The sequence below is a fragment of the Ochotona curzoniae genome, unplaced genomic scaffold (assembly GCF_017591425.1).
Source record: "Ochotona curzoniae isolate NIBS_2020 unplaced genomic scaffold, NIBS_Ocur_1.0 scaffold_4683, whole genome shotgun sequence".
NCBI classification, from domain to species: Eukaryota; Metazoa; Chordata; class Mammalia; order Lagomorpha; family Ochotonidae; genus Ochotona; species Ochotona curzoniae.
In genome coordinates, this window is record NW_024467121.1 from 21,419,041 (window position 1) to 21,443,557 (window position 24,517).

The following is a 24,517-nucleotide window of genomic DNA, read 5'->3' on the forward strand; positions in this document are numbered from 1 at the left end:
GCTCAAGTACTTGGGTCATCTGCTGCTGCTTTTTCCAGACCATTATCAGGGAGCTGGATTGGAGGTCATGTAGCTGAGATTTGAACCTCAGCACGTGCTGAATGCTGGCATTAAAGGTTTTACCTAGTATGCCACAACACTGGACCCAACAGTTGTTTGCTTTTTTAAGATGTGTTTATCCAAAAGGAATTTTTCTGGGTCTCCCACATGCGAGCAGGAGTCTAAGTGCTTGGCCATCTTTGGTTGCTTTCTTGGGTACAGAAGCAGTGAGCTGGATTGAAAGTGCAGCAGCCAGGACATGAATTAGCACCTATATGGGATGCTGATGCTATAGGTGGTGGCTTAACTCCCTGTGCCTCATTGCTGGTAACTGGTCATATTTGATGAGAGAATTAGCTCCTGGTTCTTTGACACTTTGTATTACATGTTATTTAGCTCAGTAAATAACACAATCTATGTATCAGCTCAGTGCTACTACTGGCATGAGAGAATTACACTCACAGTACTGGTAGACCGTACAATGCAGGTATTATCCTATACTTAACAGAGTTAAAAATATGAATTAAGGCAGTTCTTATACTTGTATGATGCTTGTTGTTTAGAAGCTTATAATTTATTTGAAAGGCAAAGTTAGAGAGAGAGAGATGAAGAGAAAGAGAGATCATTCATCTGCCAGTTCACTCCCCAAGTGAATGTAAATGCCAGGACGGGACCGGGTTGAACCCAGGAGCCAGAAGCTTCTTCAAGGTCTCCCACATGGGTGGCAGGGGCCAAGCCGCTGGTTCATCCTCTGCTGCTTTTCCAGGTACATTGGCAGGGAGCAGGCTTGGAAGTGGAACATCATATGGGATGCTGACCTCTCCTGGAAGGTTCTTAACCCAACACTAGTCCCTGCACAAATGCTGTGAAGATTTTTCAAACTACTTTTATAGAACTTACGCCTATCGCTCCACAAAGCCTTATCACCTTCCTTGCATCAGTAGTAAACGCAATTGGAGTAAAACTACCTCGCAGAAGGAGTCAGACTCCTCCAGGGCGGGCGCTCTCCACTGCACTCGGCCACCTGCTGACGATTCCAGCAAGTCTCCAAAGTTTGTCTCTCTAGTGTCAGAGTTCTGCCCAGAGCATACGCACTAATATTACCTTGTAGCCTTGATATCACAGCATTACTAATTACACAGGTAAAATGAGCCTGTCAATTTACAGCTGTAGCAGCACAGCTGTAGTCAGTTGGCCATACTTAGTTTCATCAATACCAGGGCAACATGATATGAACTTTCTGATATAATGTGATACAGTACAAAGCAAACAACATCCATTGACAATTTTTTTTTTGTTGAACTTGAATCCAATTGAACCTCTAGATTCCAGTATCTAGATTAGCCTTCAGTTATAGGAAATACACCAAAGGGACAAATACAAGATTCTTATCTTGGACTTTGTTGAGTTTAAGTCAGAAAAACAAAATGTATAACCCACAAAACAATTACAATAGGCACTCTTAAACTGATTTATTTTTTGCTACTCTAGTTTTCTTTCATTTCTTCCTTCCTTCTTTTTAATTTTTTCATCTATTCATTAAAAGGCACATCTTCCATCCATTGGTTCACTCTTCAGATGGCCAGAACAGCCAGAGCGGGGCCAGCAAGAGCCGTCATTTGGGTCATCCTCTGCTTCCTTCCCAGGTGTACTGGTAGGGAGCTGGAGGGGAAGCTGAGCAGCAGCAGCACCAAACTGGTGGTCAGAACTGCATGTGGGGTGGCAGGCGGAGACTTTACTTGCTAGGCCACAGTGCAGCCCTCGCTGGTGTAATTTTCTCAAGAGTGAAATGATACTGTGGTTTAATAGATTTTTTTTTTTTTGGTTGTAATTCTGAGGAAATGCAAGTTAAAGTAGTTACTACACGTTGTGATGTAAACTGTCAGCTATGCCCTCAACTCTCAAATATGACACCCATAGAGTGAACAGGCAGGTGCAGCGGTCCACAGGTGTTCCCAAGACTACTTTTTCAACTTTTCCCATGTGTTACAACCATCCTAATAAACGAAGCAGAGACACACCGCCTTTGTCGGACACAGCCGCAACCGCCCAGGCGCACGGCGACCCGCGCTCTCCCACCGCCTCCCCGGGGGCGTGCGGTCTGGGCATGCTCAGAGGCCGCGCGCGCCCGCCCCGCCCCTCGGGCGTACGTGAGCGCGCAGGGCGCAGGCGCGCGAGTCCTGGCAGCCCGCGAGACGCCAGCTGCGGGACGCTGCCGTGCTCTGAGGTGCGTGTGGCCCTGACGCGATGGAGCAGCTCAAGATAGAAAAGTTCGCCACCGCCGACCGAGGCAACGGGCTGCGCGCCGTGGCCCCGCTACGCCCCGGAGAGCTGCTGTTCCGCTCGGACCCCTTGGCGTACACGGTGTGCAAGGGGAGTCGTGGCGTCGTTTGCGATCGCTGCCTGCTGGGGTACGTACGGAGAGCGCTCCCCGTCCACCTGAATCCTGGGCCGTGCGGGGTCAGGGGTGCCGGGGGCCTCGGCCTGGCGGGGGCTGCCCCGGCCTCACACGCCCCTCGACGCGCGCGTGTTCCCGGGAGGAGGAGGCGGGTCGCCCCTGACAGGCCCGGCGCCCAAGTCCCCAGGGCCGCTGCGAGGTGGGGACGGAGGGTGTGCCCAGGCCCAAACCCTGCCTCCCTGCAGCGTGGACCCACGACCCACCCCGCCCTGCGCTCCCACCGAGCTGGGATGAGAATCCGGGGAGCCCCTGAGGGAGCATTGGTTCCTAGGCAGAAAGTCTGCGTCCTGTGTGACAAGCGTCATTTGGGGTGGTGGTGCAAATTAACAGTGCCCCTGGGGGTGTGAAGGAGCTGTCAGTCTCACTGCTGAGGCTGCGTTGGGAAAGGAGGGGGGCACTTGCAGGAGTCGGAAGAATTCCCGGGGTGTGGGATGCTCCTCTGTGACTCAGGGGATCTGTGTGGCCTAGGGAACGTGAGCATGAACTGCACATCCTAACGACGCAGCAGATAAGCGCAAGAGGGAATGATTACATTCTATCAGAAAGGTAGCAGTTGAGGTGTGAGGAAAGTGCTGTGGCAGCCGAAGTTCCTGGGGTTCCACAGTGTGCTTTGCCCTGTACTGGATGTGCACAGAAGTCGAACTCTTAACCACGTGTCTGCATGCAGTTCACGGGAAGTTGTTTTGGGAGCTTGGCAGTGCAGGGCCGACGTAGCTGTAGCAAAGCGGTGTGGGGGAGTATGGGGATGGAGTACAGTTAAGCAGCGTTGTTGAGCTTCTGTGTGCAGTGGAGAAGATGTTTTGAGATGCGTGGGATGTTGGCTTTATTTTAGGCCTCTCAGACTGGGCAAGGATTGGGGAGGTTAAGGTCCCTAATTGAGGGCATTGGTATAATTTGAATTTTATAGCTCACAAAGAATAGTTGTAATTGCTGCTTTCTGAAGGAATGCTAACACCACAAGTCCAATTGGGAAGGAGCGTTTGAGATTCTGTTAACTGTATGGATGAGAACAATTCATTCCTTTGAAGACTTTCCTGAGGCCTTGCCATTTAAATTCATAGGTCTCTTACTCTCAGCCCATTGAGAAGGTTGGCATATGTATCCTGTTACATGCTTTGGAGTATATAAAGAATTTGAATATAGCCCTCTTTAGGTACTATCATATTAATGGATGGAGAGTGTGTGGGTCATTTTTGAAATAAAGTCAGACTAACACAGTATTTAGTATTTGGAAAACAAATATTTGGAAAAAGTAGGTGGTGACAGATTCATATGGTCCAAGCTGAAATTCAGTCATGTAGCGCTTAGAAATGTCTGTTTTTCACAAGAAACTACACATGGTTCTTGATTTGCCATGTTATCACATTACTATTATCGATCACTCATTTTTCTTACTTGCAAAATTTGTTGTGGTTTAAGCCAAAAGGAATTTCTCAAGGGTGGATGGGCAGTTCTCAGCACTCCATTAAAATCTAGAGAAGCCTGGCCCGGAGAAAGGGCAGGAACCAGGTCAGAATTTCACTACAGGAGCAGGTGGGCATGTGGGATCTGGGGAGTACATCTTGTCTGTTGTCTGACAATACTGGCTCCTGCAGCGTGTGCCACTAAGTACCATGGAAACTGTAGCCAGCTGCTGCTGTCCTGCTGCTGCCTCTGCTCTTTGGGAAACTGGTTGTTGCTGGGAAGTTTCTCTCTCAGGCCTTCTTTGTGATGTTGGCATCTGAGTCAGAATCCTCCTTGGCGGTCTGGGATTGGCTAAGCTCAGGCCACTGCCTAGGTGCTAGCTGCCAGGACAGTTGAGAAGGTGAGTCTCTGACTTCCATCAGCATTCACCCAGTGGAGGAATCAACAAATGAAAGTATACAGAAAACAGGATACAAGGAGGCTAGTATTGTGGCACAGCCGGTAAATCACTTCTTGGAATGCTGATCTCTTCAGTGGCAGTGCTGGTTAGATTTCTAGCTGCTTTCTTTCTGATCCATCTTCCTGATAATTTGCTTGGAAAGACAGAAGATGGCCCACGTACTTGGGCTCCCACCATCCACATGGGAGCCTTGAATAGAGTTCCAGGTTCCTGATTTCAGCCTGAACCAGTCCTGGTGATTGCAGCTGTTTGGGGAGTGAACCAGTGGGTGGAGGATCTCTGTATGTCTCTCCCAGTTCCTCTGTCCTTTAAAATAGACAAACACATTTTTAACAAAGGAAAAAATAAAAGTAAATGCCAAGAATCCAGACCAAACAAATGGATTCCTAATATTCAGTAGCAGGTGTTTGGTTGTTCTTTTTATTTTTAAGAATTTATTTATTTTTATTTGAAAATCAGAGTTATAGCAGGAGAGGGAGAGTCAGAGGAGATTGATTTTAAATTGAGATTAAGTAACAATGAAACTGATTTAAAATTTATATAGTCTTCTGTTGCATGTGTTTTTAGTTTGATGGAGATAGAAAAGATTGATGAATGGGTTATGTATATAAATGGAGTAGCTCAAATTCTGTTGTAATTATGTGTTTATAGATCTCACTCTGAGGTGGTGAACTATGTCTAATCTGTGTGCCCTAGTACCTAGCATGACACAGGGTAATGGTTGAACTTGTGGAAAGAAAATATTTTGGGAATTTAAAGTTACCATAAATATGTCTATCTTTGGTTTTCCAAAGTTCTGAGTATCTGTGTCACAAGCTTCTGTTCACCTCTGGTGAACTCTAATGATAATTCCTCTTTGGGCCGAGGAGGCTGTCACGTCCATCGGTAAGGGTGTATTTGGGTCTTAGTGCCTTTCAGGAGGAGAAAGGTTGAAAGTGAAAAGTCACTCTGCTGTGGCCCTGGTGGATTGTAAAAGAAAGGGCAGAACCAGGGAAGGAAATATGTATTCTGGTTTCATTTGGCCGGAGTTCTGGGTTAGGTTTGATCGTTAATAGATTGAGGAGTCGTTACCTGTAGAGGGACTTTGGCACTCAGCTCCTCAATTGGAATCTTTAGAGGAGACAACTGTGGAGGTTAGTGTCATGTCAGTGCTGGAGGCCAGCAGCTTTTAAAGAAGTGGCCAGATAGGAGAGCTGGTGGTACCTGGGCATTCTGTAGTGTTCTCAAGCAACTCAACTGTGATGGAAGTGGCGGAGGGCGGGCTTAGAGAGCTGGTGGAATAACAGGTATCATGATCCAGGATGGGGAGACTGTTGACTCAAGGCTGGAGCCATGCACTCTATGGATGAGAGCCAATGTGACAGCCCAGAAGGTGAGATGACACCAGTCCAGGACCCGCTCGCCTCCTTGCGGCAGAGGTGAATGAGCATCCAGGAAGACACCTCTCATCTATAGTCTTCTTGATGCTGTGACTTCAGGATCTCTGCTAGGTCTTGGAGAGAAATTTACCTGAGAACAGCTATTTAAGCCAGTTCTGGTAAGGCGGGTCTGAGCATTTTAAAAAAAAATGTTTATTTTATTTATTTGAAAGGCAGAGTTAAAAAGAATGGAACGAGAGAGAGTTAGAGAGACGTTTGAATCCTGGCTGCTGCACTTCCCATCTAACTTCCTGCTAGTGGCCTACGAAAGCAGTGAAAGATGTCTCAAGACCTTGGGCCCCTGTACCCACGTGGGAAACCTGAAAGAGGCTTCTGGCTTTGGATTGTCCCAGCTCTGACTGTTGCAGCCATTTCAGGATTGAACCAGTGGATGGAAGATCTCTCTATATATATCTGTAACTTTCAAATAAAAATAAGTAAATCTTTAAAAAAGGCTTTTTTCTGCTTACTCTCTAAATGCCTGCAACAGCCAGGCCTAGACTAGGGTGAAGGCAGGAGTCAGGATATCAGAAAGTGTAGGTACGTGGGAGTAGGCAGTAAAGCAACACTAGTGAAATTCTGCCTTAGTGAAGGACTGAACTTGGGGTGGGAGGGAGTGATTTTACATCTTGGGGGCTAAGAAATGGTGTCGGGAAAGCAACAGCAATAGTGAAAGGTTTTGAGATAACTAATGAAGAGTTTGCTAAGTGATTCAGTCTTAAAACATGGTTTTACACATTTTTTTTCTAGCTGAAAATAGAGTTGCCTAGTAGAATTTAGGATTGCTGGAAAGTGCATTTAAGACTTGTGATTAAGTGGGAATGGTTAGTTAGTTTGGTAGCTAGCTGCTTGCCTATGAAAATTGAGTTGTTCTTGAACTTCCAGGTTAGTGTGATTGATGGATATAGAAGGGAAAGGAAGTTGATGTTAGATGCAAGGGAGGGTGTAATCATGGACCACTATTCCTAAGCCAAGGGATGAGATCATAGGAAGGGTAACATAGTGAAATATTGTCATTTAAATGGAGTCAGGGTCCTCATATCATCAAAGAAATGATAGAATAGTTAGAGAATGGATTGACTTGATATGTCTGCTTAGGAATAGTTTGAATAAATCTTAGAACAAAACAAAACGAAAAGAGGCTGACATTGTGACATAGCAAGTTAAACTGCTGCCGGCATTCCATATGGGTGCTGATTTGAGTCCTTTCTGCTCCACTTCTTATTCAGGTGCCTGCTAATGTGCCTGGGAAAGCAGCGGAAAATGGTCAAGTGCTTGGGCTGCTGTACTCATGTGGGAGACCAGATGATGCTCCTGGCTCGTGGCTTTAGTTTAGCTCTGGTCATTTGAAGAGTGAACCAGCAGATGGAGCATCAGTGTCTGTCTCTTTCTCTCCATCTCTCTGTTACTCTGCCTTTCAAATAAATAAATACACCTTAGGAAGAATAGTATATGTATTGATCCAGTGAGGTTTAGGGTAGGAAGTACCTGAGATGGGGAGTGATAAAAGTTTGTTGAAATGATCAGGAAACTGAAAGGTAGGGAACTTGGAATTTCTAAAGGGAGTTTTCAAGAATGTTAGGCATTGCAGTGTGAATACTTTAAGCAAAGGCAGAATTCTCGTATTAACTTCCTAATCCAAGGTAGAGTAGAAAGAGCCACGTGGAGCCTGGGAAACACTTGTTGGCGTTCAAATCATGTGCGAAAGATATTACTTGAGGTTATTGTTCACTTTGTGAAATATAGTAGCCCCAGGTGCAAAGGAACAGATGTAGTATTATAGATTCTTTCTCAAGGGTCCTAAAGATCAAAGGATTAGTGAAATCATTTCATAGGGTAAAACCTTGAGAGATGGTTTACAGTCAGAATTTGTGGATTCCTGAGCAATAGCTAATGGGTTTACCTAAGGGTGGAGAACTAGGAATAAGATACGGTGCAAGAACTGCTAATAAAGTGGATTGGGAAAATAAATTATAAACACAACTTCCATTTTTCTTTTTGAGTGGGAGTTATAATTCCTTTTTTTTTCCCCCTCCCTTTTCTTCTACAAGGAAGTTTGGGAAAGGGCTCTGTGGTTGAGGCCTGAGCCTGAAAACATTTGGTCCATGTGAATGCCACAGCAGATGATGTGCTTGATCAGACAGGATGACCTGCATTGTGGATAGCAGTAAGTGACCCTCCTTCTCCACACTGGTGCTGACTCAGTGCTCTTGAGCAGAGCAGCCGTGCGGACAGGGATGGAGGATGGTACCCGGCGCACCGCAGTTCAGACTTGCCGTCACCATAGCCATGGGCTTCTACTGGCACCGACTGCCTGACTTGCTACCACTAGAAACGGATCCTGAGTTTCACAAATGACAAATATACCTGCTGGAAACTGTTTTGCCATGGAGATGTCAGTGATCTGTTCTTGAATATCCATTTTATCCTACGCTTGGAATTGTCTGCATTGCCGGTACTGCGTTCTCCACAAGATCTGCTGAGAATCTTCTGTAGAGCTGTGGAATTCCTCACAGGTTGACTCTGACCTTCATGAAAAGAAAATTGAAGTACTGGGTTGATACCTGTGATTTTGACACTGTGAATATGTGCTGTCATTTAAGGGTGCCTCTTTATACCCTAAGAAATCGTTAAGAAAGATTTGATAGGACAGATTTTTAACAATACCTACTGTGGTTGAAATTTTGTTTATGTTGTTTATATTGATATTTACTGCATAAAAAATTAAAACAAGTTCTGAAATGATTTAAACATGATGTATTATAATTTTTTTAAAAAAAAGATTTACTTATTTGAAAAATAGAGTGACACACAAAAAGAGAGAAAGAATATATGAGATCTTTCATTCGCTGATTCACCTGTCAAATGGCTACAGTGGGCAGGGCTGAGCCAGTCCAATGCTAGGAGTCAGGAGCCTCTTCTTGTCTCCCATGTGAGGGCCTAGGCACTTGGACCATCTTTCTTTCTTTTTTTTTTTTTTAAGATTCATTTATTTTTACTGGAAAGTCAGATATATAGAGAAGAGGAGAGACAGAGAGGAAGATCTTCCTTTCCGTGATTCACTCCCCAAATGACTGCAATGGCTGGAGCTGCACCAGTCTGAAGCTAGGAGCCTAGAACCTCCTCCAGGTCTTCCACATGGGTGCAGGGTCCCAAGGCTTTGGGCTATCTTTGACTGCTTTTCTAGGCCACAAGCAGAGAGCTGGATAGGAAGTGGGGCTGCTGGGATTAGAACTGGTACCCATATGACATACTCGTGTGTTCAAGTTGAGGGTTTTAGGTGCTAGGCCACCATACTGAGCCCCACTTTTGCCATCTTTTGCTGCTATTCTTAGCACATTAGAAGGGAGCTGGATTAGAATTGAAGCTGATTGGATTCAAGCTTGTATCCATATGGGATGTTGGCACTGAAGGTGGCAGCTTTGCAAACTGTGCCACAGCATGAACCCCTTTAATGAAGGTTTTTTTTGGGGGGGGGTAAGATTTATTTATTTGAAAGATGGAATTATATATAGGGGACAGAATGAGATCTTTCATCTGCCGGTTCAACTCTCCAAATGACTGTAATAGCTAGAGGTAGGCAAGACTGAAGCCAAGAGCCAGTAACTTCTTCCAGGTCTCCCACATGAGTGGTAGGGGTCCAAATGCTTGGGCTAGCCTCTGCTGCTTTCCCAGATAGATTACCAGGGGACTGGATTTGGGACTGGAGAAACCTGGCTCAAACTGGTGCAGGATTCGGACTGGTGCCTATATGGCACACTTCCAGTATATAAATAGGTATTTGCAATAAGCAAAAAACAAAATCAAAATTTAGTGAAAAAAGTTGTATTGGTTTACATTTTTGAATCTGTGTTGTGTCTAGCTTAATAGAAGACCCTTGCAAACTTAAAACTATATCCAGTCTATTGCAGAATCACATGTCATATAGCATCTAGAAAACTCCACCTTATGAGGGAATGAAAATTAGAAAAGACAAAAAGGTGTCTTTGTGTTATTATGAAGGTAGTTTTAAGCCTGTGGAACTCACTGAAAGGGTCTCAAGTCTTCCCAGTGTCGCTAAGACATACTCTGGGAACCTGTATTATAGGACTGGACTTTTCTATCATATGAGAGACTGGTTTTGTAGTGTATGTTATGAACCAGTGAAAATATTGGGCTACGAGTTTTTCATCATATGCAGTATATATGGGATCATGAATCAAGGAGTTAGAGCTTCTCAGTTGACTCAGATTTTTAATACTTACTTATTTTACTTGGAAAGTCAGGTATAGAGAAGGAGGGAGACACAGAGAGATCTTCCATCCACTGATTGACTTCCCAAATGGCTGTAATGGCCAGAACTGGGCTGGCTGAAGCTGGGAACCAGGAACTTCTTCCAGGTTTTCCAAGTAGGTGTAGGGGCCCAAGGACTTGGGCCATTCTCTGCTGATCACCCAGAGTGTAATTAAGGAGCTGGATTGGGAATTTGAACTTGTGCCCATTTGGGATTCCGGAGCCAAAATGTGGAGGATTAATCTGTTACACCTGTGCTAGCCCTCTGTGACTAAATTTTTGCTTCTCATATTTTAACTGTGGGCTGGCTCTAGTTTGTTAGTAGTCAAGGTAGACATACTCCACTGGCTTTGGTGTGGCCAAGTATGGGATAGTGATCGGCTCAGTGAGAGCCACTTTCCTTTCTGCTTGGTACTACATATATGTGATTATTATAATTCAGTAGCTAATGCTTATTCTCATTTACTAAGCAATGCCAGGCATGATTTTAAGTGCTTTAGCCTGTGTACTACTACATTTAATTTTTTAAAAAAGAATTATTGTGGTCTTAGCACGATGGCTCAATGGCTAAATCCTTACTTTGTGAAAGCTGGGATCCCATGTGGGTGCAGGTTTGTGTCCTGCCTGCTCCACTTCCCATCCAGCTCCCTGCTAATGGCCCAGAAAAGCAGTATAGGATGGTCCAAATCCTTGGGACCCAGAAGAAGCTCCTGACTCCTGGTTTCAAATTGGCTCAGCTGTGGCCATTGTGGCCATTTGAGGAGTGAATCAATGACCGAAAGTTTTTTAAATGGAATTTTAAAAAGTAATTAATTAATTATATTGGAAAGTCAGGTTTGCGGAGACGAGGAAAGACAGAGAGGAAGATCGTTCTTCCACTGATTCACTCCCCAAGTGGCCACAATGGCCGGAGCTGAGCTGATCCGAAGTCAGGAGCCTTGAGCTTATTCCAGCTCTCCCACTTGGGTACAGGGTCCCAAAGTTTTGTGCAATCCTTGACTGCTTTCCCAGGTCACCAGCAGGGAGCTGGATGGGAAGTGGAGTTGCTGGGACACGAACTGGCGCCCATATTTATTATTATTTTGTAAAAAAAGATACATCAGATTCCTGTAGAGTAGCAGTGATCCATTAAAGACGGTTGGAAATGTTTCTTAGGTGAATGGGATTTTAACTCACAGCTCTCTCAGGAGCTGTGGGTCTAAGACGTGCCCCTAGGCATTTTAGGAATAGTTACTTATCTAGACTACTGGGATCATCTTCCCTTGGTAAGTCATAGTTTCATAGGTAGGTTGGCTTATGTCACAGACCATCTGTTCCCAAAGGGGGGTTAGGAGCCCCCACACATCTGTGGAATGTTCCCAGGCCAAGAATTCTGTGGCTGTTTCTGCACCAACCTGTGTGCTTATTGTGGCAATAGTAGACTTGTGAAATTCTTTTATTGTGACACTACCTGGTAAACTAACAGAATTCAGTCACCAAGGGATGTACAATGATACTTAGCATAGGTTTTTTTTTTTTTTTAATTTATTCTATTTTTATTGCAAAGTCAGATATACAGAGAGGAGGACAGAGAGGAAGATCCTTCACCCAATGACCCACTCCCCAAGTGACCGCAGTGGCCAGTGCTGAGGTGATCCAAAGCCAGGAGCCAGGAACTTTCCCAAAGTCCCACACAACTGCAGGGTTCCAAGGCTCTGGGCCTTCCTCGACTGACCTCCCCAGGCCACAAGCAGTGAGCTGGATGGGAAGCGGGGCCGCCGGAACCAGAATAGGTGCCCATATGGGATTCTGGCTCGTTTAAGGTGAGGACCTTAGCCGCTAGGCCACTGTGATGGACCAAGCATAGCTTTTTATAATTAAGAAGAAAGGAGAGGGCCCGGCGCGGTGGCGCAAGTGGTTCAGGTCCTCGCCTTGCATGTCCGGGATCCCATATGGGCGCCGGTTCTATCCCAGCAGCCCTGCTTCTCTTCCAGCTCCCTGCCTGTGGCCCGGGAAAGCAGTCGAGGACGGCCCAAAGCCTTGGGACCCTGCACCCGTGTGGGATACCTGGAAGAGTCTCTTGGCTTCGGATCGGCATAGCATTGGTCGTTGCGCTCACTTGGGGAGTGAATCATCGGACGGAACATCTTCCTCTCTGTCTCTCCTCTCTATATATCCGCCTTTCCAAAGAAAAAATAATAAAAATAAATCTTTAAAAAAAAAGAAGAAAGGAGAGAAAATTTTAATCAGTAGGGGACTGGGTAAGTTATGATATGTCCATATTATAGTGTCTAGCTATAAAAAGTGGGATGAATCTGTACAGATATGGGTGACACTATTGGTGAATGAGTTATGGAATAATGTATGCATTTTAAATAAAATATTTTGGTTAGGTATTTTGTCCTGCATCCTATGTGGGAGTTACTAGGTTAGAGTCCCTGTTCTGCTTCTAATCCCACTTTCCTGTTAATGTGGACCCAGAGGGGCAGCAGTGAGGGCTCAAGCCGTTGGGTTCCTTCCAGCCATAAGAGAAACCAGGTTGAGTTCCAGTATCCTGGCTTCAGTCTGACGCAGCCCTGGCTGTCCTCGGCATTTGGGGAGTATAACCGTAAATGGAAGATTTCACTCTCTCTTTGCCTTTCAAATAAAAAATAAATGATTAAAACCAAAATCCTTCTGTGTGTGTGGGTGTGTGGGTGTATTTACTTGTGTTTTTATAAAAGGTCTATAAAAGTGAGGCCAGCACAGTGGCTTGACTGGTTAATCCTCCACTTTTAAGTGCTGGCGTCCTATACAGGTACTGGTTTGAGTCCTGGCTGCTTCACTTCCGATCCAGCTCCCTGCCTGTGGCCTGAAAAAACAGCAGAAGATGGCCAAATGTGGGGACCTTGTACCTGCATGGGAGACCTGGAAGAAGCTCCTGGCTTCAGATTGGCTCAACCCTGGTTCCTGCGGCTATTTGGGGAATGAACAGCAGATGAAAGATTTTTGTCTCTCCTCCTTTCTCTAAATCAGTTTTTCCAATAAAAATAAATAGGCATTTTTCTTTTAGAAAATAAAATGTCTATAAGAGCACACTAAGTTCTAACATAATTATTTTGACCAAGTGGTTTTTAGAGATCGGGGAGTATATTACTTTGTACTTTATATATTTTGTGTTTTCCCTATAAAAATCTTGTGTCCTTTTTTTGTCATTAGAGATTTAAAGAATTTCAACAAAATCTTGGATTCATTTGCACTTGTGTAAAAGGGTATGTGCACTTAGGATACAGAAGCCTTTGAAATGTCAGCTTTTGTCTCCTTTTTAGTAATTGCTGGCTGATTCTGTCCAAGGTAACCTGTCACAAAGTGAACCAGTTCACTGGCTGGGCCTTGACTTCAGAATTTGGACTGTAAAAAGGTACAGTTTCCATTGACAGGCTTCCTGATTCTTTTGGCCTTGTCTTTGCTCAGATCTGCTTATTCAAATTTCACTTAGATTTTTGCAAGATTCCAGTGTCTGTTAATGAACTTTATTCCCTTTTCTCCTTCTCAGCACATGAGATAATTCTATTCCCTAGTCCCGTTGGGGTTGGGTTTGAACATAGTTATGTAAGCTGTTTCTGGAATACGTGGTGCTATCCCCCTATGCCCTATAGCCTTGTACTGACAGCTGTGGAGCTCTGTGGTTAAGATGGAAAAATAAGAAGCACAAATCACCCGATGGAGGAGAGCATGGGAATCATCCTGTATGCATCAGGATTTACAGGAAGTGAGTCTCAATGCACGTAAGAATAGCCCTTCTTTGAGTTTACATGCCAGTGAATCACCTCGAAATCTTGCTGAAGTGCAGATTGTGATTCAGTGGCGGTCTGGATTATGTCTGCTGGCCTACTTTTTTTGTTGCTCTTGTTAAGGATTTGTTTAATTTACTTGAAAGCCAGAGATTTATATATGGAGATGGAAATGCAGAGAACAATCTATTCCCTGGTTCACTCCCCTAAGTGGCCTCAACAGCCAAGACTGGGCCAAGTTGAACCTAGGAACCAAGAGCTTCATTTGGGTCTCTGACTACAGGGGCCCAAGGAACTGGGCTATCTTCTGTTGTCTTCCCAGGTGCATTAGCAGGGAGCTAGATAAAAAGTGGATCAGCCAAAACCGGTCCCATTATAGCATTATTTAGAGTTATGAACAAGCTTTTAGGGTCCATCTCTGTAAGTATTTCCTTAGTTTTGTAGAGATTAGCAAAATGCTACAGGTTTTTTTTGTTGTTGTTGTTTTTGTTGCATAGCTCCTCATGAATTACATTTATTTTAAACAGATTTTTATTTATATATTTGAAAGAGAGAGAAGGAAACATCTGATTGACTCTCCAAGTGCTCTGAAACCGCCTGGGCTGGGCAAGGCAAGGCTGTAACTGAGGGTCGGGATGGCCATGCCGGTCTCTCTTGTGGGTAGCAGGGCTCACATACTTCAGCCATGGTTTGCTGCTTCTCAGGCACATCAGTGGAGTTGAAGTGGAGTAAGCTGTGAACTTGAACAGGCACTCTGTTGCTGGAGTTGCCAAATGGCACCTCAGTCCACACTGTCCCCGAGTCACAGTGTTGTTTTTTTTTTTTTTTTCTGACTCCTTGTTCTAGAATGTGGTGATAGATCTGGAAACACTGAGAGAGATGATTTAAATTCTGGTGAAGTTAATCCTCTGCAGGGTGGTTGCCATGGGAGAGGCCTTGACAGGTGTTTGAATACAAGCCTCCCTGGTGAGTGGTCTCCTTTGTGAACACCTTTCCATATTCTCCTCAGCCGCCCACATCTACCTCTTATTCAAAAAAGAAGGGTGTCTCAAAGGTCAAATTTTGTCACAAATATTTACAGAAAAGTCAAGTAATGAATGAATGCAGGTTAAATGTGTGTTATGATGGTAGTTTGTTAATAATCATTGCGGCTTTAGGAATAAGCCTCAAAACCAATGTTTGAAGCTGCTTGTACTGTCAAAGTCAGGTCAGTACAGTTTAAAAGTTCAAGATAGCCAATTTCAGCAGTATATGCCCAGATGTTCGCATTCCAAACTTAGGGTCTGACTTTTTATCTCCTAATTATTTATGTAAGAGTTAAAAATGTGAGGTTGTCAATTCAGTTTGTATCGAATTCAGTTCTTACGCATCTCAAGTGTGTGATCTGTGGGTCAGTGGCAGCACTGGCAGTCAGGGCTTGTTAACAGTGCCAGAGTCTGTGACGTACCACAGACTTACTGAGAGAGAACGTATGTTTTCAGAATTCAGGATCTCTATGTGGTCTGTATGTAAACAAAGCTGAAGTGAACTGCTTTCTGTTAATTACTTTTACAGTTCTTAGCAGCCCAGTTATTTGATAAATATTTGAGATTCTTTTGGGGATTTCATGATTTGATCTAACATTTACTTCTGTAGGTGCTACCTGTAACATTTTTGCAGGTCAGCTTTGAGTATTCCGTTTCCATTCCTCAGTTCAGGTCTTAATTAGATGTAGTGCACCCTCTGGTGGTTGAGAGTGAAAAGCACACTTTTGGAAGAATGATTTGGTTTGTCCATCACTAAAACTTCATATTCCTCAGTAGCCTCCTTTGTGAATGTCTTTCCAAATTCTTCTCAGCCTCCCACATTTACCATCACTCTTAATTTGATTCAACCAAAGAAGGAAGGAGTTGTCACAAATATTTACAGAAAAGTCATATAATGAGTGAATGCTGGTTAAATGTATTTTGTGATGGTAGTTTGTTAATAATGATTGTGGTTTTAGAAATAAGCACCAAAAAAGTGTTTGCAACTATCGGTCATATTTAAATTTGGTATGGTCTGGGTGAAAATGATATTTTTGTAATCTTTGTTATAATAATTTCTTGGCAGGATGAAAGAAAAACAAGTGACTGTGTGGAATACCCTTGTGTTTTCTATTTCATTCTAATCTTAGGATTTACTTTGCGAGCGAGATGGTTATAGTCTGCTCAGTTCCTGAAATGTCTCCTTTCAGCATTGTGGTGCAGGGGGTTAAGCTGCTGCCTGGGATGCTCAGGATCGAGTCCTACCGCTGCTTTAGGTCAAGATTCCTGCAGCCAGAAACAGCCCAAGCATTTGCATTTGTTTTTTTTTTTTTTAAAGATTTATTTTTGTTGCAAAGTCAAATATATACAGAGAGGAGGAGAGACAGAGAGAAATATGTTCCATCTGATGATTAACTCCGCAACTGACTGCAACGGCCAGAGCTGTGCCAATCCGAAGCCAGGAGCCAGGAACCTCCTCCAGGTCTTCCACACAGGTGCAGGGTCCCAAGGTTTTGGAATATCCTCGACTGCTTTCCCGGGCCATAGGCAGGGAGCTGGATGGGAAGTGGACTGCTGGGATTAGAACCAGTGATCATTTGGGATCCCTGTGCGTTCAAGGTGAGTACTTTAGCTGTTAGGCCATGGCACCAGGCCCCAAGAACTTGCATACGTGCCATCCACATGGAAGACCTCGTTGGTTCACTCCCTGAATGACTGTAATGGCTGGGCCTGGTCTGGAGCTTCTTCTGAGTCTCCTGCATGGGCACAGGGCCCAAGCACTTGGGCATCTTCCATTGCTTTTCCAAGTACATGAGCAGAGAGCTGGATTGGAAGTGGGTCAGTGAGGTCTTGACGGGTGACCATGGGAGTATTCGGTGCTATAGGCTGCAGCTTAACATGTTTTGCCACAACACCCAGCCCTGTTGTCTTTTCAAATTTTTCCTTAAAAAAGATTTATTTTTATTATTTTTTTATTGGAAAGGCGGATATACAGAGAGGAGAGACAGAGAGGAAGATCTTCCGTCCGATGATTCACTCCCCAAGTGAGCGCAACGGGCCGATACTATGCCGATCCGAAGCCAGGAGCCTCTTCCGGGTCTCCCACGCGGGTGCAGGGTCCCAAATCTTTGGGCCGTCCTGGACTGCTTTCCTGGGCCACAGGCAGGGAGCTGGAAGGGAAGCGGGGCTGCCGGAATAGAACCGGCGCCCATATGGGATCCCGGGTGTGCAAGGCGAGGACCTTAACCACTGCGCCACCGTGCCGGGCCCTCAAATTTTTCTAAGGAGATCTGCGTTGTAGTGTAGTAGGTAAAGCCACCGACTGTGATACTAGCATTTATATGGTTGTTTGTTTGTGTCCTGGCTGCTCCATTTTGAACCAGCTCCCTGCTGATGGCCTGGGAAAAGCAGTGAGAGATAGCCCAAGTGCCTAGGCCCCTGTCATCCACGTTGGAGACTTGGCTCCTGAATCCATTAGGCTCAACACTGGTCATTGCAGCTCTCTGGGGAATGAACCAATGGATGGAAGCTCTCTCCATATTTTCCCATGTCTTTCTTTAATTCTGAGTTTCAAAAATAAATATGTTTTAAAAAAATTGATTAAGTTCAAATGCATTTTATTTTAAAATGAAAGAGAAACAGTAATCTTCTGTCTCCTGGTTCACTCCCAAATACTTAACAACAGCCGGGGTGTGGCCAGGTTGAAGCTAGTAGCCTGGAATTCAGTCTGAGTCTTAGATATCATCAGCTTTTCTAGGATATGCATTAATAGGAACCGGGATCAGAGTGGAGTACCTGGGGCTTTAACCAGGCACCATGGCATGAGATCCAGGCATCCCAAGCAGTGACTTGATCATTGTGCCAAACACTCCTGTGTTTGTTTTTTTTTAAGGCAAAAATAAATGAGAAACCACATGGTACAAAATGGATGAGTGGATGCGACTTCTGCATGTCAAAGAGCTATGTTAAAATGGGAAAGTTAGGAAATAGGAAAATATTGGTACATGTATGTGTATATATGTGTTTATACATATACGTGTGTGTGACGTCTGAAGCACTACCTGGGTCACGGGGCTTCTGTTTGTCGTGGTCTTGGAGCAGTTCTGACCTTTAGATTTCTCAGACAGAGTCTCTGTTGTAATGCGTCAGTTCTTCACGTTGACTGACTGTTGCAATATCGATGCATGAGTCTTAGCCCAGGATTCTGATTTATTTTTCCATAGTGTGGTTTGAGCATAAAATGAAAGAAACGTCTCGGTTTTTTTCCAATGTGCAGTGTGGATTGACAAGTACTATTTTTTTTCCCATCTTCCTTGACTGCCATCATGTATCTTTATATTCAAGGGTTAAGATGAAATTGCCATAGTTACATTTAGCCAGGCTACTTATGATAGTTGTAAATAATACTGTGTGTTGAATTTTAAAGCTAGACATTTCCATTAACATAGTGTGTTCATATCTAAACGATTTTGATGTGTAGGAAAATATGAATTATATTGAGTTATTAATCTGAGTAGTTGTGATGTTTCTTACAAATGAATTTGATAAGTATATAAGCATTTAATTGTTGTTGACAATTTTACAGAAACTATGTTAACCTTGTTATGAAGCTCATGCTAATTAGAAGAATTTATGTTCTGCAAGTGATTAAGAAAAAAGAATGGGCATCTGGGTAACAGTTTCTCTAGGCAGCTTGATTTTTTTTTAAAGATTTATTTTTATTATTTTTTTATTGGAAAGGCGGATATACAGAGAGGAGAGACAGAGAGGAAGATCTTCCGTCCGATGATTCACTCCCCAAGTGAACGCAACGGCCGATGCTATGCTGATCCAAAGCCAGGAGACTCTTCCTGGTTTCCCATGCGGGTGCAGGGTCCCAAAGCTTTGGGCCGTCCTCGACTGCTTTCCCGGGCCACAGGCAGGGAGCTGGAAGGGAAGCGGGGCTGCTGGGATTAGAACCGGCGCCCATATGGGATCCCGGGCGTGCAAGGCGAGGACCTTAACCACTTGCACCACCGTGCCGGGCCCGGCAGCTTGATTTTTGATTTTTGTGCTTTATGATATTGGGTATTTAGTTTCAGCAGTGAAAATTGAAGTGTGTAGTAAAAATTTTATTAAAGTCTCTGACTCTTTAGTTTTCACTCAGAACACATTTACTTGTTATATTAAAAAAAAAAAAACTTAGATGTCTGGTGCCATCCTCAAGAGTCCTGTATTTTTTTTTTATATTTATTGTAATTTATTTTCATTAGAAAGGCAGATTTCCAGAGAAAAGGAAAGATAGAAAAAAAAGATCTTCCTTCTGTTGGTTTATTCCCCAAATGAGCACAAATAGTTGGAACTCAGCCAATCCAAAGCCAGGAGCCAGGAGCCTCCTCCTGTTCTCCCAGACAGATTCAGGGTCTGTTTATAAATAAAAAAACAAACCAAGAGAGAGAAGGGGTGACTCAAGTTGTTGGCCAAATAAAGGATAGGCAGAGTGTGAAGGTAGCTAGAATTGCTGGGGTAGTGTTTGATGCTCCTGCTGCTTGAAGTCATCTCAGTGGGTGAGATCTTCAGGTGTAAGTGAGGCAGCCAGGTCCAGGACCACACTAGAGAGAAGTCACTTTTCAGGATTAGGAGACAGTGGAAGGCCGTCAGATGACTGTTCCACACCCCCCCCCCCCTTTCTTCTTCTTTTCTTAAATTTTATTTTCACTGTCTAGATCAGTAATTTAACTGCTCTGGGTCTGAGGTAGTTTGAAATGAAAATATTTAGTGGTTTCTGACATCCTTTAAATAAAACTTAAAACTTTATATGATCATTGAAACCATTTCTGTATTTTCTGCCTCTTCCTCCTCCTTAAAAAAAAAGAGAAAAGAAAAAAAAAAACAACTTTGCTGAGGTTTAATAATATACCCCACCATTCACCCACTTGAAATGACAAAGTAAAATGAATTTTTACCATTCTTTTTGTTTTATGTGCATAACTCAGTATCATTAAGCACATTCAAAATATTTAAAAATATAACGGTAGCATGAGCCAGCAGTTCCACCGTTGAATAAATATGTAAGAGATATTTATGCCCATGTTTATAGTGGTGCTATTCCCAATAACCAGAAAATTAGAGGTCATTTTGTTAAGCAAAATAAACCAGTCAAGAAAACAAGTACCACATGACCTCAATCTTGTATAATCTGAAAGGGTTGATCATGTAGAATGGAACATATGAGGACAGCTAACAGATATTAGGGAGATTATGGGAGAGGATGTAGGGGAAGAAGGTTTTGTAATGGGTGTTAATTTACAGTAAGTTAAAAGTGAGAAATTCTGGTATTCTGTTGTATGGTATGTGACTGTAGATCATATTATACTAACTATTTCTTCTAAAACATAACTCCAACAACTAAATGAATGGATTATAAATGCTTTTCACCAGAGAAATGATAAATGTTTGAGGATATAGGTGGTGTTTACCTTGATAGGACATTCCAGAGCGTACAGAAGTTTTGAAGCATCACAGGATAGTCCCTAAATCTGTACAGTTATTATATGTTGTTAAAAATGGAAGGAATTAGGACCCAATGTGGTGGCCTAGCAGCTAAACTTCTCTTCTTGCACATGCCACGATCTCATATGGGTGCAGGTTCTAATCCCGGCAGCCCCACTTCTCGTCCAGCTCTCTGCTTGTGGCCTGGGAAAGCAGTCGAGGACGGCCCAAAGCCTTGGGACCCTGCACCCATGTGGGAGACCCGGAAGAGCTCCTGGTTCTTGGCTTTGGGTTGGCTCAGCAACAGCCATTGCAGCCACTTGGGAAGTGAATCATCAGATTAAAGATCTTCCTCTCTGTCTCTCCTCCTCTCTCCATATATCTGACTTTGCAAAAATAAATAAATCTTTTAAAAAATGGAAATGGTTGGCATGAGTATTTGGGATGTCTGCAAAGCCCTGTGACAGTGCTTGTGTGCAGAGTCCTGGCTCTGATCCTGGCTGCAGCTTCCTGGAATGTGTGCACCGAGATGTGCAGCTTGTTGCACTGCCTCGCGTGTAAGTGCTGCCACCCATGGGAGGAACCCAGATTGAATTCCAGGTTCCTGGATTTTGCCTGGCTCTGTCCCTGCTATTGTGATGTTTGGGGAGTAAACCACTGGGTATAAAGTCTCTATTTTCTTTTTCTATATACTTTAAAAATAATAAAAAAACCCCTAAAATAAAAATAGAAATATTAAAAAATTGAAAGATAGTGAAAACGTATGTTATGAAAACAGTATTCATTAATTTATGTTGTTATACCAAAGTAAACTTATCTTTTAACCCCTCCTTTTAGATTAATGAAACTATAACCATCAGCAGTTTTAGAAAATTCTCATGTACCTTAATGCTCTCTTCTATTCTAATAAACAGAGAAAAACATTTGGGTAAAGCCTTTGAATTAAGGCTCTTTTTTTTTTTTTAAAAGACCTATTTATTTTTACTGGAAAGTCAGATTTACAAAGAGAAGGTAAGATATAGAGAAAGATCTTCCATCTGCTGGTTCACTCCACAAGTGGCCTCAATGGCCAGAGTTGAGCTGATCTGAAGCCAGGAGCCCTGCACTTCCTCTGGGTTTCCCATGTGAGTGCAGGGTCCCAAAGCTTTGGGCCATCCTCGACTGTTTTCCCAGACCACTAGCAGGGAGCTGGGTGGGAAGTGGAGCAATCTGAAACTAAAACAAAGCTGGAAGCATTGCTGTAGCAAACATCAAGATGTACTACAGGGAAGTTGTGATCAAAAGCAGTCTGGAACTAGCACAGCAATAGACCTGAAGATCAGTCAAGCAGAATAGAAATCCCAGAAGTTAATCCACACAGCTACAACTAACTAATTTTTTGACAAGTGACCTCAGGTCAGTCCCTGGAGAAACAAGTGTCTTCAAGAAATGCTGCTGGGAAAATTGGAACTATGTGTGCAGAAATATGAAACAAAAACCTTATGCAACTTCTTACACCTTATACAAAAATCAACTTTCCCAGGCCAAAAGCATGGAGCTGGAAGGGAAGTGAAGCAGCTGTGATACAAACTGGCACCCATAGGGGATCCCCTCGCATGCAAGGCAAGGACTTAGCCACTATGTTACCTACCACACCTGCCTTGTGAATTTAGGGCCACCCAGAGCTTGTTTTTGGTTTGGTCCCTTTCAATGGTATCCCACTAGGTGGCAGTGTGGGAATAACAGGCAGGAAAAGTGGTTGGAGGAACCCTTTTAATGTTTTTGGAAACAAGGCTGTCCACAATTAGTAGGTGCAGTTGAATTCCTGGAATCACGCAGGACCCTAGACTGAAAGCTTTTTATTTCAAGGTTTGCTCATGCAGAATATTCTTTACCACCTGACCACGTGACCGGTCATCTAAATTTTAACACTCTTGTCTGATTGTTATCATTTGGTAAATATAGTGACCCTATCATTTTCATTGCTTTTGCTGTATCTTGGAATAATTTGCTCAGTTCTCACATTTTTAAATCCTCTTTGCCTCAGTACTTTATTGGGTCTGTTTCTTTTCATTTTTTTTTTTTAACGATTTTTAAAAACTTTTGTTGGAAAGTCAGATGTACAGAGAAGAGAGAGAGGAAGATCTTCTGTATGATGATTCTCCAAGCGGCCACAATGGTCAGAGCTAAACTGATCTGAAGCCAGGATCCAGGAGCCTCTTCTGGGTTTCCCATGCAGGTGCAGGGTTCGAAGGCTTTGGGCCATCCTTGACTGCTTTCCTAGGCCATAAGCAGGGAGCTGGATGGGAAACAGGGCTGCTGGGTTATGAACTGGTGCCCATAGGGGTCCCGGAGCATGCAAGGCAAGGACTTTAGCCACTAGGCTACTGTGCCGGGCCCTGGATCTGTTTCTTCCCATTGCTTTTCTTTTTTCTTCCCAGCCATGAGCAATGGCCATTCTCTAATATGAGTATAAATGATGGCTGCATGTTAGTCACCTGGAAAGCCACTAAAACTGCTGATGCTTGAGCTACAACTCAAGGCTAGTTAAATCAGGATCTTTGAAGGTGGGACTCAACATCATTTGTGATTAAAACAAAAATATTTACTTTGGGAGGTGTGGGTAAGATCTCCCCATCTGCTCGTTCACTTTCCAAATACATCCCCTGACTTGTGTGGACAGAAGCCAGGAGCCAGGACCTCAGTTTAGGTCACCCATGTGTCTGGTAGGTGTCCAGCTTCCAGCTAACGAGCTCTCATTCCTACCACTGCAGATGTGCTTTAGCAGGAGACGGGAGGTGGTGTCCAGGGCTGGGTGCTGAACCCCAGTACTCCAGTGTGGGACACAGGTCTATCCTAACTGGAGCTTTTTTGGGGGTGGGGGGAGAAGGGGAGAGAGACATACACAGAGACACAGAACTAGACGGAGGGAGAATGCCCATCTGGGGGGACCTGTCCCATGTGCCTGTGATGGCCTTAGTCCACTTGGTGCATGCCTGCTGCCTCCTCGGACCTGTGTTAGCAGGAAGCCAGAGTCCAGAGCCAGAAGTGGGTATTGAACCAGGCACTTTGATGTAGGATGTGGCCGTCTTAACTGGAAGGCCAAATGCCTGGTCCGGTCATCATCCTTTCATCTGTAATTGCCCAGCAAACCTGGCCTGGTTTTCCTTTATATTTTATTCAGTCTCTAGAAAAGCACAAATTTAACTATAAACACTATAAATTCAAAATATTTCAGGAAGATACTATCCACTCTCTCAAGTAGTTTATGGATCTTTTTTTTTTCTGTTAAATTGCCTGTTACTGGTTCTTTTCATACTTACCTGGAAATATTACTCATGTCTCTTGCTTCTTTGGTCAATACTGCACCCAAAGACAAGTAGTAACACATCTGTAGCTGAACAAAGTTGAGTTTATTAACTTTTTTTAAAAAAGATTTATTTTTATTATTATTTTTTTATTGGAAAGGCGGATATACAGAGAGGAGAGACAGAGAGGAAGATCTTCCGTCCGATGATTCACTCCCCAAGTGAGCGCAACGGCCGATGCTATGCCGAGCCGAAGCCAGGAGACTCTTCCGGGTCTCCCACACGGGTGCAGGGTCCCAAAGCTTTGGACCGTCCTGGACTGCTTTCCCGGGCCACAGGCAGGGAGCTGGAAGGGAAGCGGGACTGCCGGGATTAGAACCGGCGCCCATATGGGATCCTGGGCGTGCAAGGCGAGGACCTTAACCACTGCGCCACCGCGCCGGGCCCGAGTTTATTAACTTTTACTGGGGAATTGTGGGATATCTCAGAGGGTGTTAAACGTGAGTTATAACAGGAGTGGGAGGGAGAACCTTATTCTAATTTTTTTATGGAGAGCAATTTAGATGTTTATAACATTATTTATGGATCATACAAAATTATCAACTTAAAAATTAGTCTGCCACAGAATTATTGAATTTTGAGTTTACCTGTGATTGCCTTGAGGGGGCTAGACCAAATTATTTTGAGAACCTTGCATGGGCTATGGGCTGAATGTTCACTACCTCTATAGGATAAGACTCATGTTGGGTGATTTGGGGAGAGTTCAAGGAATAAGGGTTTTTATTAGATTGGATACTCTCAGAAAACGGGTATAAATATATGTATAGAGAGACAGAAAAGAGATCTTCCATCCACGAGTCTAGTCTGGGCTAAGCAGGATCCAGGAATTCACTCAGGCTTCCTATGTAGGTTGTAAGGGCCTAAGCAATTGGGCCTCTTCTGCTGCTTTCC

At 43.8% G+C, this 24,517-nt stretch overlaps 1 protein-coding gene across 2 annotated transcripts in view; it reads left to right on the forward strand.

Moving 5' to 3' along the window:
• The first annotated feature begins 2,185 nt into the window (after positions 1 to 2,185).
• The window catches only part of SMYD3 (SET and MYND domain containing 3), a 585,373-nt gene continuing 563,041 nt past the window's right edge, over positions 2,186 to 24,517 (forward strand). Inside the window, exon 1 of one of the 2 annotated variants that reach the window (XM_040968185.1) lies at positions 2,186 to 2,450. In XM_040968185.1, coding sequence (XP_040824119.1) covers positions 2,287 to 2,450 — 164 coding nt within the window. In that variant the 5' untranslated portion in view covers positions 2,186 to 2,286. The remainder of the gene's footprint in view (positions 2,451 to 24,517) is intronic. The other variant, XM_040968186.1, reaches the window with a different exon arrangement.